General features: G+C 44.3%; 3 protein-coding genes across 7 annotated transcripts in view; all 3 read right to left on the reverse strand.

The window, feature by feature from the left end:
* The window catches only part of Shrm (shroom), a 109708-nt gene extending 100980 nt beyond the window's left edge, over nt 1-8728 (reverse strand). For both annotated transcript variants that reach the window (XM_022081117.2, XM_022081116.2), the window contains exons 1-2: nt 8623-8728; nt 210-506 (exon numbers count right to left, since the gene is read on the reverse strand). In XM_022081117.2, coding sequence (XP_021936809.1) covers nt 210-319 — 110 coding nt within the window. In that variant the 5' untranslated portion in view covers nt 320-506; nt 8623-8728. The remainder of the gene's footprint in view (nt 1-209; nt 507-8622) is intronic.
* A 991-nt stretch (nt 8729-9719) lies between these two features.
* On the reverse strand, nt 9720-13376 carry LOC110838180 (dehydrogenase/reductase SDR family member 11). 3 transcript variants are annotated; one of them, XM_087346975.1, is made up of 7 exons: nt 13095-13376; nt 12454-12586; nt 11764-11932; nt 11504-11633; nt 11234-11363; nt 10401-10556; nt 9720-9870 (listed from the first exon to the last, which is right to left on the reverse strand). In XM_087346975.1, exons 2-7 carry the CDS (start codon nt 12583-12585, stop codon nt 9826-9828), a joined length of 762 nt encoding a protein of 253 aa, XP_087203101.1. In that variant the 5' UTR covers nt 12586; nt 13095-13376; the 3' UTR covers nt 9720-9825. The 3 variants fall into 3 exon arrangements, with proteins under 3 accessions (XP_087203101.1, XP_021936822.1, XP_021936821.1); XM_022081130.2 differs by having other exon boundaries at nt 12454-12590; XM_022081129.2 differs by having other exon boundaries at nt 12454-12661.
* A 504-nt stretch (nt 13377-13880) lies between these two features.
* Nucleotides 13881-18548, reverse strand: part of Best2 (bestrophin 2) — a 66459-nt gene continuing 61791 nt past the window's right edge. For both annotated transcript variants that reach the window (XM_022081123.2, XM_022081122.2), the window contains exons 8-10: nt 18278-18511; nt 17851-18118; nt 13881-15364 (exon numbers count right to left, since the gene is read on the reverse strand). In XM_022081123.2, the coding sequence (XP_021936815.2) occupies nt 14679-15364; nt 17851-18118; nt 18278-18511 (1188 nt within the window). In that variant the 3' untranslated portion in view covers nt 13881-14678. The remainder of the gene's footprint in view (nt 15365-17850; nt 18119-18277; nt 18512-18548) is intronic.

Here is an 18548-nt window from a genome sequence, read left to right on the forward strand (position 1 = left end):
ACAGAGCAACGCCACTGTAAGTCTGTTGAACTTTAAAACAAATTTATCTTTCTACAGTAATTAGTACGTATTCATCGGCACTTGCGAGACAATGCGCGACAGATCAACTAATTACGTTTATGTAATCAGCTGACCGTTACAACGCCAATAGGGAAGTACGAGCCTCAGACTTTCCTCCTCGTAGTCGACTACGATCACACGTCACTCACCTCTGCTGTCTCTTCACTTCTTTCCGGACGCTACCGCGACTTCTCATGAACGTGAAGGGTCCTCCTCCACCACCGGCGGACTTCTTGTCTGTCCGGGTGACACCCGCCATGCCAGCATCACACCAGTCGAAACCAAACACAACACACGAAAACACGAGGCCCGACCGGCCCGCTAACAAATCCCTTCTGTTGCCACCTTCACTGGCAGCCAACGTCTCCCGCTTGACTCCTTGGTAAGCCAGTTCCACCAGCCATCAACTACACCGGTTTTCTGAGACGACTCTGCCAACCACTGCACTGCAACAAGAGAGATCGCAGGGTTGCCACGTTGTTATATTCATAAAGTTCCTTCCACATCACGCTCTCTCTGCCTCTGAGGGGGCCATGCAGCGAAGTTGCGGCGTGTACAGGGGCACCCACCCAACGTCGTCGAGAGCAACAATTTAGCTTAAATTCCCGTTATTGGTCCACCGTCTACATTTTGATCACGTACGATATTGGACTGCGGGTTTGAACCTCGCTCGATGCATGAATGTACAAATACACCCACGTCTCTGTTACAATACGTCGACCTGTGAAGAAGGAATAATGAACGCACGGCATTACACGAGCTAATAAGCTGACTTAGACAGCTTCAGTGTTTGGTGTTTGGACACTGAAATACACGAGGAAAATAAGCATGATTGTGGTGAGATCTGACTTTGAGGAAAAAAACTGCCATAAGTAGATAAGGACACTTAAATACGGATACTTGAATTGGGAAATTACGCTCTGAGCATTCAATTCCCCTGTCAAGTACGTAAGATAGGCTATAAGGTTCTACAAATAAGTAAACATTCTGCTTGCTGTCTCATCATTACATAATCGTGACTTTTAATGGCAAATTCTGAAGAACCCACTTATGGTTGCAACACCCAAGATGTATACAGAATTATTCAGCAAAAATTCCAGAGCGCTGAAAACCTGAGCAAAGATGACGCTTCTTAAGACCAAACCCTCGATATCGGATCGATAATGACGAATCGGAGACTCCTTCTGTGTTTACCCGTTCACAAAGCACCACCGCATCATCAGCACCATCACAACATATCACAATGACATAAGCAAGAACACAGTTTGTGACATTTTAACAAACTCCAAAACACCATTAACGTTGGTAAAATATGAATTTGTTTGGAGAATAGAAATGGCGGTCTGTGCAGAAGAGATGAATAAAGCCACTGCAATGGAAGGTTCGCGGCACAAAATGAACACAGGAAAGGACTTTTTGGTTCTGTAAAAGGCGGGAAGTTTCTTGACCACTAGAGCGACAATTTAGTTAAAAAGACGACTCTGTTCCGTGTACGGACTTACTAAAGAATTGATGGGTCTGCTTATTTAACGGCCGACACCAGGAAGACGTTCTACTTTTAACACGGCTGAAACGGTTGTTATGTAAGGAACTACTTTGCTTCACGATCGCTTTTGTAGCTGCTCCAGGAATGGACTACAACAAAGTTGTTTGCCTCAAAGGGCAACACAAATATTGCCCCTATAAATGGCTGACACGACCAACGAACACGGATCGAATTTCAATAAGCGTTCTTAATACCCAAGTGCTTGAAAGTCCTTTCAGGACGAGCGGAGTCACTACACCGACCGAGCAAAGCCGCCTCGACTCGCGTGGAGTCTATGAAACTTCAATTTTAAATTTTTTTAATTTCTGGGGGAATTTCAGCTGATTTTGTAGTTTTACAGCTTTGCAAAATTCTGAAATTTGTTGTTGAAATTTTCAGAATTTTAATGAACTTTGAACATTTTCGAAATTTTTAAATTTTTCAGAATTGTGAACAAATTTGAAAATTATTAATTTTAAGCATTTTCGAACATTTTTTATTTTATTAACTTTTTAGGTAATTTTAGAAATTCATGTAACTGTTCGAAATTGTTGAATAGGCTATTCAAAGTCCGATCCAATACCGACAAACAATGACCTTTTTACAATTACGTGTTCTTAAAACGTGTTGTGGCTTCAAGCAAACAGCTGTCAAATTAGCAGAACCCCTCATTCTTCTCATCATACAGCACTTGTTACACCATTTCACAAGGCGTTACAGTTCACTTGCTATGTCTAAAGTCTGAAAACATAAAACGTATTACAGAGTTCGCTAAATTGTTTCGCTAACTGTTACAAATGAACGCGAACGTATTTACGTGCTGTTCACGTGGCATCGCCGGGTCTCGGAGATTTCGGCATATTCCGTACCAAATTTACGGAACCTGAAGTTCTTCGTAAGTGGCAGCTAATCACAAAAGTGGCATTTCCTAAACATTACCTTGAAAACAGGTTACATTAATTTAAGACAACGCACAAATCACACTTTCGTTCTGCGCACAAAACTGGAAACTGCAGGAAACAAGATAAGAAAAAAGGGGCTGTTTAATGACACTGAACCTTTCGACTACGTTGCCCCATGGCTATTTATAACGTACATTTTACAAAGTTCTCAAATTTGTTTTAAAACCCGTCCACTTCCAGTCACTGCAAACAGCATTTGTATTTACATTACAGTCTAACACATAACACTTCGAGGTGTGACGAAAACACGACTCAAAATTCCCACGTGCCCACAAATTTAAGTAAAACTTACCAATACCAAATTTAATAAAAATCCGTGGTTATCGCGTTGATGTGCGCGTGCAGAAGGACGTACTTTCGGACACGGCGAAGCTAAACGTCGCATTTGTCAGTCGAGAACACGGCCAGAAACTGAACTATCAAAGACCGTGGTCATTATAAGTAATAACGAGGCAGGTATTTAGGGCAACTCCACGGGGAACCTCGTGGCCCAATGTGGGGGGGGGGGGGGGGGGGCAGCCTCCACGATACTTTCCCGATTGTCGGATGACGTCCGATTCGGTCATAAGGCAGACCGCGTGTATCAACGTGACATTCGTGACCGATGGAATGACACGACGCATCCTTACTTGCAGTTTTTTATATCTTCACTGCCCTAGATTTTTAAACTCACACACGTACCTCTGTGAGCGATGCTTTGTATGTCAGGGGTGAGCTTGTATCAAATTGAGGAAGCATTTTTTTTTACCAACAGAAAAGAATGTAGCACTGACGGGTCTGGAACATCGCCGTCATGTATCATACGGAACTGAATTCAGATTTAGAAAGTCGAACAATGTTTCGGAGGAACATATCGCCTCCATCTTCAGGGCTTTACAAGCAGACGATCAATATCGATAAGTGGCATTCCTTTCCTAGTTACGTGGTTTATAAACCGTGCGTGGTGGTACGTTGGCCACGTCTTTGTCACACACAAACAGAAGCCACTTCAGATCAGAAACCCACACAAATGCGTTTATCTCGAGAGGAATGTGTCTCCAGCGACAGACAACAAAGGCCCGTAATTTGGCTGTTAATTTCAACGAGCGCCATGTGTTGAATGATGCATTCTTATGACTTGCAGAACGGTATGCAAATACAGAGACCGGGCGAGCCCGTGCGTGGCTGAAAGAAGGAGAATGTTCATCCTGGATTCTCTTCCCGAACTGCGAAGGGAGAAACTACGGAACTGAATCCTGTAAAATCGACGGCAAATTAACAAGGCATTAAAGTACATTTTAGTTTCGTTTAGTTACTTTGTCAGCGGTGAATCCACAAGCCAGAAAACCAACATCGACGTCTTCAAGGCCGTGGGAACTTCAAATTTCGAGCCGTCTATTTCCTTCCAGGGACGACGAACTCCAAACACGGCTCGTCGTAAGCCATTAAAACATTTCTTGCAGTAGGATTTGATGTTCTCGCGGAGGCGAGACCAAAGATGGCTGTCTTCTGGGTTGTATTGCGTGTAGTCTAGCAGAAGTGTACCGACGTTTGCTGACTCCACCATATTTCAGTGGTCCCTGATGATGGAAACAGCAACAACCTCTGAAACGTCGGCAAACGTCTGCCAGACTAAACGGCGCTACAACCCAGAACCTCAAATCATATTCATGTAAGCTGGTTTTACAAGGAGACTTTCCATTTCTTAAAAGTAAGAGATAGTCTACGTCATTTCTCACATCGCCTGCATATACCAGAGGGGTTAATAAGACTGAGCAGGTGACTTATACGGCATGGAGGCTCAGGACGAGAACGAGCAAACCGGACGCAAGAGAACAAGTTGATTCTTTGTTTAATATTCGAAACGGAATGTAAATGTCTCGGGACAAGTCCTGATAAAATAACATCGCGATGATTTATTGTACAATATCAACTCTGTAATGAAGGAACACGAGACACAGCACCGAGAACAATACACATGCCTGAAGAATATTGACATCGATTTCAAAGTTCAAATATTATTCCACGCAATGAATAAGCATTGAGACTAGAACGTCATCAGGTTTTACAACATGGCTGCTGTTTCTTTAAGTTGCCTCTGATAACTAAAATTAAATAGATTTTTTTTTTGAAAAATTCTCGATGGTGGGCACTTGTTCAAGTAACTTCCAGGTCACGAAGATGTTTACGAACACCAATGAATTCAAGCGCGCGCACACAGAGAGAGAGAGAGAGAGAATAATATTCTCTAACCAGTACCCACGTAAACTAATCCCTTTTCCAAATAGTTTAAAAACTGAGATCGAAAATGAAGCCAAAATGCTACGTGACAATTTAACTTGAAATATCTTCAATATGACCATCTTCTGGGATGTTGCGCCGTGTAATCTGGCAGATGTTTTCCGACGTTTCAGAGGCGCCTGCTGCGATGACTACACAGCGCAACATCCAAGAAGGCAGTCATCTCTGTGAGATGGCCTTCGTGTATGCAGACACTAACATTCAAACGGCACGTATGCAAATACTTCAAAGAAGAGGAAATTTAATATTTGCACGTTTCGGAAAGAACGCCGCAACCCTAGACGCTTTTCACCTTCAAAACGAACGATTATCACGTAACAAGAGTGGTGAAACAGCGCCAGGTAGCCTAATTGGGCTGAACTCTAAATATGGGGATAGTTTATCTGTAAGAACGAAGACATTATTCACATGGCCTTGTGGCAAGTGCACGTCTCGAAGACTTAAGGGAAGAAGACAGGTCGAAACGTCTCTTCTTGCAGAAATCTGCGCAGAGATCGCACAATTGTCGCCCACTACAGACTGCCGCGTGTCCAGACTTCAAACACTCGACCTTTGTATCAGCACCACTTGATCTCCGACAACCGAGCATGAAGATGGCCGTCTCCTGGGATGTGGCATCTTGTACTCCGGTAGAATATGACCGACGTTTTAGAGATGCTTCCAACCTTCGTCATCAGGACCGTAACCGATCATTCATCGCCCTGATGATGAAGGCAGTTAGTTCCTCTGTTAAGTCGATCAGTTTCTGCCGAACTGGCCGACGCCAACACCCCAGAAGACATCCATTTTGAGTCCTCAGCTCCGTCTCCACAAAAGGTCCCACACCAGATGACAATATCACGTTGTCTCCTAGTACAGCCGACAAAGACATTCCGTACACAGAGAAAAAGCTCCATCAATGAACTGCAATTACAAAAATTTAAAACTTCTAAGATGAGTGACGTTGTGGACGGTTGGCACCCCTGTTTTGGTGGCCACGCAAAGTTCAGCAGTGAGACAACAAACACCCACAAGCAACACGGACAGAGCGACAACCACCATAAACTTGACTGCGATGGATGTTTCTGGCTTCTTTTCGTAAAAGGTCGCTTGGAAGACGGCGAGTGTAGACCAGCTGTGATCCGAGTATCGCATTACATGAGAGATTGCTCCCACATTCTGAGCTTTTTAACTGTCGACTGGAAAAAAGGACGACCGCTTTGGTGAAGATGATGAACAGATTCCTGACAGGTGTGGGATGCGGTCACTGCTCTGACGTCATCATCTGCAGCTCTCCGAAACCTGCGCGGGGTTCATCGTCTTCTCTATGATTTTGCAGAAGACCTGACTCCGGTAAGTGTCAAGAGGCCCGAATCGCTTAAATAATCTGATTATCGCATGCACCTGAACAACAAATACACCTATTTTTTTTAAAATATTAAGTAATATTGAAAATAATATGGTTTACAAGCAAAAAGGAGTGTTGTATCCCCCCCCCCCGAGTTTTATAAAATGCAACCGTTCAAAACAATCCGCCACCGAAAATTTCCCGAGTCACTTGAATCAAATCTACACCGTTTTACATTTTAATATTATCCTGCCTACTACGCGTAATCTTCTGGTTCTCCTAACTAAAAAAAATTGTAAACATTTGTCCTCATTCACTGAAGCGGTCAGGTCTCAAGATGGAGGCAGCATGTTCCTCCGAAACATTGGCACCTGCCTGCAAGTTCACGCGGCGTTACAACTCAGAAGTGACCAAAATCGACACATTAACCGCCCTTAATCTGTTGTACCCAATTTGGTGAATGCGCGCAAATTCGTTTACGCAAGCCTTTCACCGCCCGTAATCGAATTCTGTGGAACAGGCGACTCGTAAACTCAACCCAGGAATGAAGACGAAAACTTTCGTCCAACAGGAATCTCACACTCCGCCACGAAGAGTTCAAATGCATCGAACATGTCACAGGCTTTTCTGTTCTGAGAATCGCTCCTTGCTACGCCTGCTGCCTCCCTCCCTCTCTCTCTCTCTCAACGATCATCGAGCAAGTGTCTCGTGAACTGGAAAAGGTACAGCGGGTGGTATATTATTTCCAGATAGCTTCAAAGCAATTCGACGTCATGCGTTTATTGAACTGAGGGAACCAAATTTTGACCATATCGAGAGCTATTCACATTTCCCAGTGGACCCTTTACGGATTCTGGATGTTGTGAGAAAAATCCATGAAAGTTGTTTCTCATCTAGAACAAGAAGAAAGTAACTCCCGATCACATGGAACTATTTAGGGGAAGGCTGAAAATCTGCACTTGTCACACGGATGTGGAAATTATCGATTTTCGCTCTTAAAGAAAATAACAGACTGAGAGTGTTCGAGAAAAATGTTGACGAGAATATTTGGACGCGAGAGAGTTAAAGTATCAGAAGAACTGAGAAAATTCTACAGTTAGAAGCTTCGTTCATATGTTCGGGATCCTTCGTGAAATGTTATTAGTGCGATCAAAGAAAAGTCTGTGAGATAGGACGACTTGCAGCATCAATGGTGTGTCAAAAATGGATACAAAATTTCAGCCAAAAAAGAAAGAAATGCATAGATGGGAGGATAATATTAAAATTATGTTACACGAATAGGATGTGGATTCAGATACCTGATGATTTAGTGGCGGGCTCTTGTGAACATTAGAGCTGGATAAAAGTTGAGGGATTTCGTGAACAGCTGAGCTACTATCAGTTCCTCAAATAGGGCAGTGCTCAAATATTTCGTCTAAGTAGAGACATTTTTCTTTTAAATAACCTTCACTGACTGCAGACAGACGTCACTAGATTCTGTATTATTCACCGGCAACTGCCAAGGAGTTCTTTCGTCGAATATTTTGTTTTTGTAATCCGATGAGAAACTAAAGTTTATGTGAGTCTGCAGGTTTGTTATGTACGCAGATGTGGACTACTCGATACGAAACACCGCTCTCACAAGAGCGCCGCGTCGTCATGTTTTGGAACTAGAAAATGCAGCTTACAAATGGCCCTGGCACAAAGGAAGCGAACGCAGAGACCTCCAGGATTTTGTGGGCATTAATGAATCACAATACAATAAATCGTTACTCTATTCAAAACAAATGGCAATTTACCTTTTGTCGTCACACTTTGGGAGACCCTAACCCAGAGGGCCACGGTCCGCAGACCTCTCGCATATCCATTTTAATAAACTAAACTTCCTTGAGTCATATAAGCCTATGCCCACTGTTCCATTATATTCAAGTTTGCCCCAAACATACGTCAGATGTATACGTGACTGAATCAAGGCGTGACCTTGAATAACCTCGAAAGTAACTTCGGGTGCATTGCTACATTACGCAATAAATTACCTACATCTGATGATCGTAATGGGGCGAACCAGTGTATTGGTAAGAAACACTGAGCTACAGACTAACATATAACAAATTGCAATTCAAGGACGGTAAAAATGATAAGGATGAATGCTATTACTGGTAATACTAATAATGATTAAGGCATCAACTAATCTTGACATAATGAACTACCTGACCTTCAACGTTACATGCTACTTATAATATACGGCAACAGTAAAAGAGCAAACCACTTTCAGCATTAGAAACATTGCTTCTAGCATATAAACACTGTACAACAAAGTTTCAAGAAGTTGCTTTGTAGGAATTTGGTTATTTGCAATTTATTTCGTCGGCCGGTATGATTTTAATTTCGTGATTAAACTCCACATGAAACTGATCTGCCCTAAAATACTACTACTACATATTTCTATGGAGTGTCTACAATGTTTACAAACAAGATCTCAATTTTACCTTGAGGGATGCATGAGTATAATGCAGGTGAAAAACACATGTACATTTCCACGAACAAACACTTCGACCGCCATAACTGTTCACGATGGACTTCTCTTAGTTCGAAATATCACCACAACGTTCCGCTCTAATCAGCGATGTGGCTAGCGCCAATATAGGCAGCATCCGGAACTTCCTACTTTATTCACAGTCTAATATTAATTTAATTAAAATATTGCTGTAATGTTTACGTATTATAGGATATGTATTTCGTAAACAGTGACGAATTTCCTATCTTTCTTTCTTTCTTTGTATGGGGCTGTTCTGGTAAGTTATTGGTCCCACTGTAGTCTGTTAACCTCAACCTCAAAGGTGAAATAACTCATGTCAAGATCATCCATCTCTTCTTGTGCTTATGATATCATCAAATCAGTGTTTTTATTGTACTTATATTCATATTAGTAAAAATTTACCCAGAGCTCCCTTCTGGCAGTATACAACAGTACATTGCATCAAGCCATTTTATAGCAAAAAAGTAATTAGAAAGTAACCATAAAATATGTGTTATTAAAAATCAAGTATAATGTGTAAAAGAGCAATTTTGAGGAATTTCGAGTCCTTACACGACACTGGTCACAACCAAAGCTTGTGTTTGTTTAGAGAGAACAGTCCTTTTCATTGAGCAATGAATTGTGATGCCAAATAGTCTTTTAGACTATTAGTCATAAACATTTCAGATGAAACTACCGCCACCATTTTCAGGTAGTGAGGTGACAGGGTCCTCCAAAATGTTATTTAATACCCAGTCACGTGATCTTACTTCCTCGTAATATACGCTTCAGAACCTTAATAAAGTAAATCAAATTAATTTACAGATTGGTTTCCCTCAGTCCCTGAAAGCAAATACCCAGACAGAACTTTTTAAACCAGGTCATGACCTCACACTTCCAGTTCACCATTTCACACTTTCAGGAGAAATTCTCTGTCCTCAAGAATGCAATAAACTGTTGTATGCATAAATAAATAATAATTGCTACAAACAGGAAACAACAGAAAGGGTGAATACAAAAAAGGGGTTTGTCAAAAGAGGATTCAGAAACATTAAATTACGCAATGCGTGGAAACAAAAGACAACAGAAAGTGCGTTGTATTGGACAGCAAATACAAACAAACCAATTATTATTATTCGACTTCTTCTGACAGAATCCTCTGCTGTAGCAGACCTCACAGATTTATTTCGCCGACAGGCTTTACTGTCAGCTCGTGAATCTGGAATAAAACATTTGAGAGTAATTAAAACAATTGGCCACAGTCAGAAAGCATGCAAATTTAACCTCAGCTAGTCCTACAGATACACAAGAAAGACTTTTACCTGCGACATGTATATACACTTTACAAAAATGTCACTAAATCTTAATTATAACCTAAATTACTTCTAAAATTCATAAAGCAATTAATCAATACAGGCGTTAAAACTATTTATTAATCAGTCTTCATGAGGGCTCCATGAATTAGAGCGGTAATAGGGCACCAAATCCTAATGGTAGGTCGCTCCACCAAATAAAGAATGTTCCAAAGGTTAATATTCCGTATTATAATTTCTGCGTAATAAAACCACAGTCCTTTAAAATTGCTGACATAAAAGTAAAGGTGAAGCAGAACCGAGCAAACATTTTTGAAAACAACTTCCTCTCATTGAACAACACTTTCACATTTCATTTGCTCCATGAGCCCCTTCGTGCGTACGACAGGTGAAAGCAGCAGGGTCCGAGGCCCTGTTCAAGGGGAGAAGTCTCTACCTGCACATGGGGCGGAGCGGCCAGCACATACACGACGGCATCTGCGACGTCTCTGGGTTTCAAACTCGGTACTCGGGCATACAGCTCGTCGGTGTTCAGCGACTTCCTAGCCCCAGCTCGCAACATCTCCGTGTCTACTAATCCTGGACTGACGCTCTGGAACGACCAACAGAGGCGTTCTTTACAGCACACTAACTTTGACTACAGAAAAGCAGACGGCCAGCTTTTCCAAATGTAATCTTGTTTCAATTCTCATCCGATGACTCCACGATGTGAAGCTAGCTCAGCGGTAAACTAGGAGAATTCTTTTTCAGCTGCCAAGAGTAACTAATGGTGGACAACCTGTGACACCAAGCCGTCAATCTCCCACGCATCAATGACAGTATTTTTACATGCAAACACCCGTATTAAAATATGTACCACTGCACCATCCGCTTTCCAAAATGCACAAGATTTGTTTTTTATGGGTGTGAAACATGGAACAAGCTGCTTCCGTGAAATGGCTCCACACAAAATATTTTCAGCCACCGGAGAGCTACTGCTGGTTAGCATCCTTATACGGGTCGCCTGGAATTGTTAGGGCGGCACATCCAGGCGGAAACTCTGCCTTACAATGTGGCCCATGGTAGGGGAGACAAGAAATGCATACAGAATGTTGTTGGGAAACCTCCAGGAAAACAAAAAATTTTCAAGACTACGAAGCAGATGGTAGGATAACACTAAGGTAAGGCGGGCTTTTGTGGAGATGGGAAATATCTGGGAGTGTTTCAGGTTCGTAACCAAGGATAGTGCTAGCTGATTGTTTGGTTACATAAACGCTGTGTTGCACGTACCGTCACGCGGATCCTTGAGTTCTGAGACACCAGCTCCCTTCTCAGCCCCTCGGTCAAAGCCGTGACAGCGTGCTTTGTCGCGGAGTACATGTGGAAGCCTGGCATTGACACATCGTAGTGCCCCGCGATGCTGGAAATTAAAATGTCAGCGCAATTATATGGAGAGTTCCTCATCCAGCGGTAGCAACTGCAACTCAAATCTTGTAGTTTTTCTATTTCAATGGGGGGGGGCTCTTGATCGAACGAGCGACGACAGTGCTGAAAGCCTACCTGTTGATATGGACAATGTGTCCGCTGCTCAGGTCCCGTTCCCTCATGATTTTCAGTGCCTCTCGTGTGCAGACAGACAAACCCAGAACGTTCACGTCAAACATGTTCCTCCACTCGTCACTGCTGCCCTCTGGAACCACCAATTGGAACTCAGTACAACGTTCAGTTTTCAATTGATTTGGGTGATGTACTTTATTGGTTATACACAATCTTCAAAACCTTGTAGATGGAGGAAGTATGGTCCTCCGAAACGTTCGTACCTGAAAGCAGAGACTCGTACATCACTCCCGCGTTGTTCACGAGAACATCAACTCCTCCCAGTTTCTTCTTCACTTCCGCAAAGGCGCAAAGAATGTCATCTTCCTTAGAGATGTCACATCTGATTGGTAGCAGCTTCCCTGGACCTCCAGTTAAGCTATCAGCCAATTCCTGGAAAATAAAAATCCCCATCCAAACTGTTAATGACTCGCATGTCGAGCGACTTTTATCTGACCACAGCGTGGCCTTATCTCTAATGCTGAAGATCGAACAGATTTCACACCATATGCCCTTATATGCAGTAAAACTGTGGGGCAGTTTTAGTATCTGCCTGGATTCGAAGTGGGTGCTTTTGCTCTTACGTATGCCGCTTAAGCAGGGAGGTAGTGTCGCCAGGTCCAGGGTGATGGATTTGAAATTACGCTGACTTGACAACAGTAGGCTTATTCGAACAATTAACAGAGACGATTTTGACACAAGGGACTGATTTAGGACTGCCCGAGCTGAAGTCTGTCTATTGCGCAGGTCTGGAAACCCCATTGAGGGTGGGGACCGAAGCGACGTGCCTGAGAGATGCAGTCGTGAGACTAAAACTCATTTCAGGGACGAGGAGGATATTGTCTTAACTACTTTAGATCGATGCAGGGACAAAGGCCGCCGGAGCCAGAAGCTGGCACATGATCTGACGTTACCTGAACCTTGCTGATGCGCCTGGCAAGTCCGGCAACTTGCATGCCATGTTTGACCAGCTCCAGTGACACGGCAGCTCCGATTCCAGAACTGGAGCCAGTCACCACGGCGACCTTGTCGGTCCAGCGCTCCATCCTGTCTGAATCAGTTCGATCAGAAACACGTCTAAACTTGATCAGAGGGTCCCTAACAAATTAGTCCTCCTGTCACCTGAAGACGGAAACAGAAGAAACTTTCGAAACGTACTTTCCTAAGTCACCTAGACGATGGATAAATCCAACAAAAAATTCTTACACCATTTTGAGGCTTCAGTCGGGTCTTCGCCATCAAATCTTGTCTTCAATGTCAACTGAGCAAGAGACCACCAAACGAGTAACCCACAGAATTGCCGCGTAGGTTGGAAACTTTTAAGTTAACTTTCAATCAGACTAGAATTCAGTGACAAGCAACGTGGGATGAACGGGCTAAGACGATTTATATCAATCTCGTCTAGTAAATAATCCACCCACTCTATTCACACACACTGATAAATTGTTACCAGTTTCCAAAACCTATCGTGAAGTTATAGAATTAACCACTTACTCACACGATAGCAAAACAAACAAACACTTGCTCACTGACAACGTCAAGGCATTTTACTTACCTCTTCACAAGTCTTGAGCCAACTGCCAGTAAGAACAGAGCGTTGAAACTGTTACTTGCATCAGAAATGAAAGTGAACGGACTCCAAGGATGTCTTCGGGTCACAAAGCTTCCGCGTTGATCGTAACCTTGATTACCCTCTGACTCACGAACCAAGAAACTTATCTGAACGCAAACTTTCAGCGGATCAATTGGTATGCAGACAGCAAATGTCCAGTACGTAACGAAAGGACATAAATTATCGCTGTCCCGATATGTGACCTCGAACTATTTTCTCGCTCGCAAGGTTACGTACTTGAGTCACTGTAAAACGAACAAAAAATGGCGATATGAAATCGTTATCATTGCGGGACAATAAAGACGTCTGTCTTGATAACGACACGCAGAGAAACTTCTTGGAGAGCGTTAACCTCATTTTCTTAGCTCAGGGCAGACGCAGGACGGAAGCGGCCAGCGATAAAAATCAATCCAGAGACGCTCGGAAATTATTTGATAAAAAATACTCTGGCAGAATTCGGAATTTATCGTCGTTCAAATAAAAACCTGTTGTCAATTTGACGACGTTCGCCTAACGATGTCAAGTGCCCACGTCGACGGTCCTTCGGAGTTGCTGTCGCAACCAGCAGACCGCGCCACAAACACTCCGAAGACAAATGACAGGCCCACTACGTCATGTGCGTCGGAACAGGGAGTTTTAAACATGAAAACGAAGGGAAATGAATTTGTTGGGATCTGTAAAAGACATTTCTGTGGTTGTGGAACACAACAACAAATTGTTGATGATGGGTAATGGTAACGAATGTTATAATTTTTTTTTTTTTATAAATACGCACTCATACAATTGTATATTTCATCCAAATTCTTCAAGTCCACTCATTAAAACAATGCTCAAAATAACATTAATCAATAATAAGAATGCACGAACTATGGGTCAGGTGTGAGAGCGAACGTGCACTTGAATTGCGTCCAGGAAGTGTTCACGCCACTTCTTGTAAACTTACCTCAGCCGAGACGAGGGAAGCACTGAGTTAAGTTCACTTAAAAATACTGCTTAAGCAGTCTCGCTTACAGATAAATATCAAAATTCTGAAGTTAAAAAGCATTCCAAGTTGCGTGCTGTGTCATTTGTCTGCAACAAAATGCTGAATGGTCTGGAGAACCGAATAAAATTATAGCAGAGACTGTAATTCTCTTTCTACGCACGCGCAAGTGAATTAGTATTTTAGGCTGACTCTCTCACTCACTCAGCGCCATCTGTGACTTAAAACTACAGTAATACAATCAAGTCATCGTTTTCTCTGTCTGAACTGACGTGGACAGAGACATCTTTCAACTCTGGCTTAAAGCCGTGGCCTTTCGCGGTATTTCCTTAAAATTCTTCTGCGTTCCCACACAAACAAAATTCACCAACTACGTCATTTGCTGTGACCACGTTGAATTCATTCACCTCCACTTTTAGTTGTAACACGCAACTAACGGCGATGTTACACCTTCTGGGCGTCTGGGGACTGGAATTATTGGAGCACAGACTCCCGAAGAAATCCGTGCAGCTCCTAATACTTTGTCGTGGTTCACAGCGGAAGACCTACACGTAAACCTCACTTCTCTTCGTCGAGTTGGCCTGCGAGACGACACTCGCCTTCCTGCTGCGGTCATCCCGTGTCGCGTTCTCATTGGCGCTGCTCGTGCCGTCATCCTCTGCTCCCGAACTGAGTTCTGTCAGTGTCACCGTGGGCTGGACTACGTGGAGGGGCTGTGGCGGCGTCATGGATGCGCTGGGGCTCAAGTTTCCAAAGCCCAGGGACTTGAGCAGAGGCTGGCTCATGGCCACGGTGACGGGCGCCGTGGTCAGAACCGCCGTTGCCGAGCCTGGGTTTGCGTTCAACGTGACGGAGCTGATGCCTGCCGTCGTGAGGGCAGGCGACAGGACTGCCTGGGCAAGAGCTGCAGTGCCCCCCGGACCGCCCTGGTGATGGTGGTGGTGGTGGTGATGGTGACCACCAGAGCCGTTCTCCAGTTCTTGTATCGGAGACAGCACCACTTGAACGACAGGCAGCTCGGTGGAGTACCCTTGGTGATGGTGGTGGTGGTGGTGAGCGCCATTCACCACCACCTGACCGGAGAACCCTCCGCTGGTCCCTCCCCCCGCGCTGTTCATGTGTGCCAACTTGTTTTCACGATCAACGACCTCTTTGGTGACATCGGGCGTTGGAATGCGCGGCCGATTCTTCAGAGCTACAGGGACGGCCGACCCATTCATCTTCGTGGTTCCTGCAAAACGAGGAGGAGAAGAAGAAGAAAAAGCTTTGTTGACTGACGTAGTTTAAACCTCATCATGTGTTATTGACCCAATTCTGCGCAGAATTGGATCAATAAATGATCTCATTAAAACTTCTTCCTTCATTATTCCTAAATTTCTACGCGAATGTTGTGCAGGTGAGTCTAGGCACGTGACGCGAACATTTGAGAGCATCCTCAGCTTTGAAGGCAGGCAGCTTCTTTACAAGAGTCCATCAATGATACGAAATCCCACAGAAATGCGTGTTCAACAAACCGGACAAGGTCTTGAGTGTAAACCATGTCACTTCGTCGTCGTGCCACGTAATTCGCTCATTAGTGTCATGGAGCGACCACAACCAACATTTATAGCGTTTCATATGTCTTTATAATCAACACAAAATACAATAGGACATTCCAGAAACTTCGCCTGCAGTGATTAGCCTCAAACATGTTCCACAAACCCCGCCTTAACGCCGTGGGCAAATAGGCAATACCAGGTCCCGTAATAATCGAACCTTATCGACTGAGCTGGTCGATTAGCGGCCATTAAACTAAAAACTGAATATGGAATTCGAGCGGCTGCTATGTTGTTGTTTTAATTCCATAAGATCAAAGATTTGTCACCACAATCAATTTCAGAATTCAACAGAGATTAAACATTCCTTGTGCACACACACACACACATGCTCCAGATGGTGAGCTCTTTGTATTCTTATAGACGCGAATGAACCTATGAACCACCCTGTATATTGTCTCGCCAATCTCAGAAGTTCCCAAGGCCACCATATTGGTATTAACAACGACAGGAAATGAAGGAATCACGAAGCTAGCTTGACCTCTGGGGCATGAAGTTCATACCGAGACCCACGAAGATGCATCAGACGGCCCTAAACTATAACGACGGGCAGATGGACAAGAGCACATCCAAACCTACGAAGATTATATTTTTTTATTTCAGTTCATGAAAGTGGAGGCGTTGCGTGATGATGGGAGTACACAAGTAAACACATGACGAAAGTCAGCAAGACAAACGAGCTCACAGAATAGAAAGTGTTGTTACTTGCAAGGCGTCTCGGGTACCACCAGACGGTCTATTTATTTTTTTCTGGGCAGATTCCAGAATCGGTGAATGATCCACGAGAATTCTGTGCCAACGGGGTCTGTGAGACAAGACAAGACGATATTTCGCAGCCAGCAAGAAAGTTTACTGAAGCTCACGTGTCGACATACGAGAAGTAAATCACGTTACTGCGTTCCGTGCGTTGATGTCTCGGAATGCGCACGGTCAATACGACTGGCTTTTCTTGTAATCAACCGGGCTATGTAACAAGGCTGGCAAGCTGCAATCCGATTTGCAATACACATAATTCTCTTGAAATTTCTTTTATCCCAAATGCTTCTAGCTGATATAAAGCATTTTCCATCATCGTACGTACAATTATATAATATGGGCTCTGGTCCTCAACACTAAAATTTACTGGGCATTTAAAAAATATGTTTCAACCGCATAATTTTCTAAAGAGTCTCTAAAGTCCGCGGTCAGTGATAACCAAAGCGTCTTGGCTGACAGTTTGTTTTTCCGATATTACAGATTCCAGTTCATTCTGGAGAACGCTGGATAATATTTAACTAATCGGAGTATCCAAAACCTGGACAACTCACAATTCCACCCAGATATTTTCATTCGCGAGAAGTTCCGCCCTGAAGAAATTCACCTGCTTCTAAGTGGAAACAGAACTGAGAGGCTGTGCGTTCGTTATAAATGTGCAGCCGTTGCTCAATGCAATCTGCTGACGACAGAAACGCAACTGTTTTGGCAGATTGGGGGTCCGTGACTTCACGTAGTCTCGGCCAGTCACACAACTTACTACGACGAACTGCTGGATGATTTGTCTTTCCTTCTGCTTTGCCGACAACGGCCTTGGAACAGTTGCGAACTGCAATGGCATGCATTACGAAGGATTTTGCGTGTTACTGACCGGGAACACGCAACAGGGAGCATGAAGACCCTACCATCGCACTTCAACCTGATGACTTTGCTGAAGACACGATTTAACGACAGATAGAACACCACCATTGGCAAGACGCTCATATAAAGGTGGCTACTTTGGTCAGCCCTTCGTGTAGCCAAACAGCTGATGCTGCTTGAAGTCGGTGCGGTCCTCATGTCAGCTGTTTTGTCGCTCCATGAACACTTCCTCCTGTGTGCCGGAATTTTATTACCAGTCGGACTTCTGTTGTCTTAACAGGAACTCCCTTGACAGCTTCACGACGGAGAAAGAACTCACCACGATCGCACGTACACAGCTTTCGCGCAACTGACGTGAGCAGCGGCCTAGCAACCACGGTGACCTTGACTCGAATATCACGGGGGTCGGCGGTAGAGTCTGTTACGCGCGGGTAGATCTGCTTCCAATTTAATTTCTAGGTTCAATCTGGAAATGCAAAAATTAACTTTCTGCGTAGTTCTTACACACCTTGCCTGCTGGCACCCCGATGACCGCGTCCGGACTTGCGGCCCACCAGTCTGTCATACAGCGACATCTTGTGCTGAAGCGCGGAGTTCGGTGGGCCCGCGGGCCCCGGAGGTCCCGCCTCAGGACTCGAATAAACCGAGTTGTGGCGACCTCTGCCAAACAAGCCCGACGAGTAAGTGGTACTCGACGATCGCACGGAGCCCATGCGGTTCAGCTGACGCTGGAACCAGTTCTTCCTCCTTTCCACCAAAGGCGTGTCAACACTCTCCTGTGACAACAGCAGACAGACACTCGTTACCGGGCTGGCAACCACAGCCCCCTCGCAAGAATCTCAACCTACTTGCTTGTGGTTCTGAAGCGGAAAATATTGTTTTGGGTGATGGACACAGGGGTGCGCCGGGTACAAGACCTTCGTTCTGATACTCACGTAGTCAGCGTACACATCATCGGCGGCCGCCTTCCGAGACGGCAGCAGATTCGCGTACAGAGAATCGGCCTCTTTGACTTTGAAGGTTTCTGCCGAGCCCTTCGGCTCCGTCCGCCTGTAATGCTCAGAAGCCACTGTGTAGGGCAGGTCCTTGGGCACCACCTCCTCCCAGTACTGGTCCTTCAGTAGCTCCGGGTGTTCCTCGTGCATTTCGTCCACGATCATGTAGGCGGCCTGAAAAGGTAAAGTTGGAAAACGTGCGAAATTCCGA

This window comes from Zootermopsis nevadensis, unplaced genomic scaffold, assembly GCF_977971745.1.
Source record: "Zootermopsis nevadensis isolate Lab colony 2312 unplaced genomic scaffold, Znev_1.0 Znev_ptg000011l, whole genome shotgun sequence".
Classification (NCBI taxonomy): Eukaryota; Metazoa; Arthropoda; class Insecta; order Blattodea; family Termopsidae; genus Zootermopsis; species Zootermopsis nevadensis.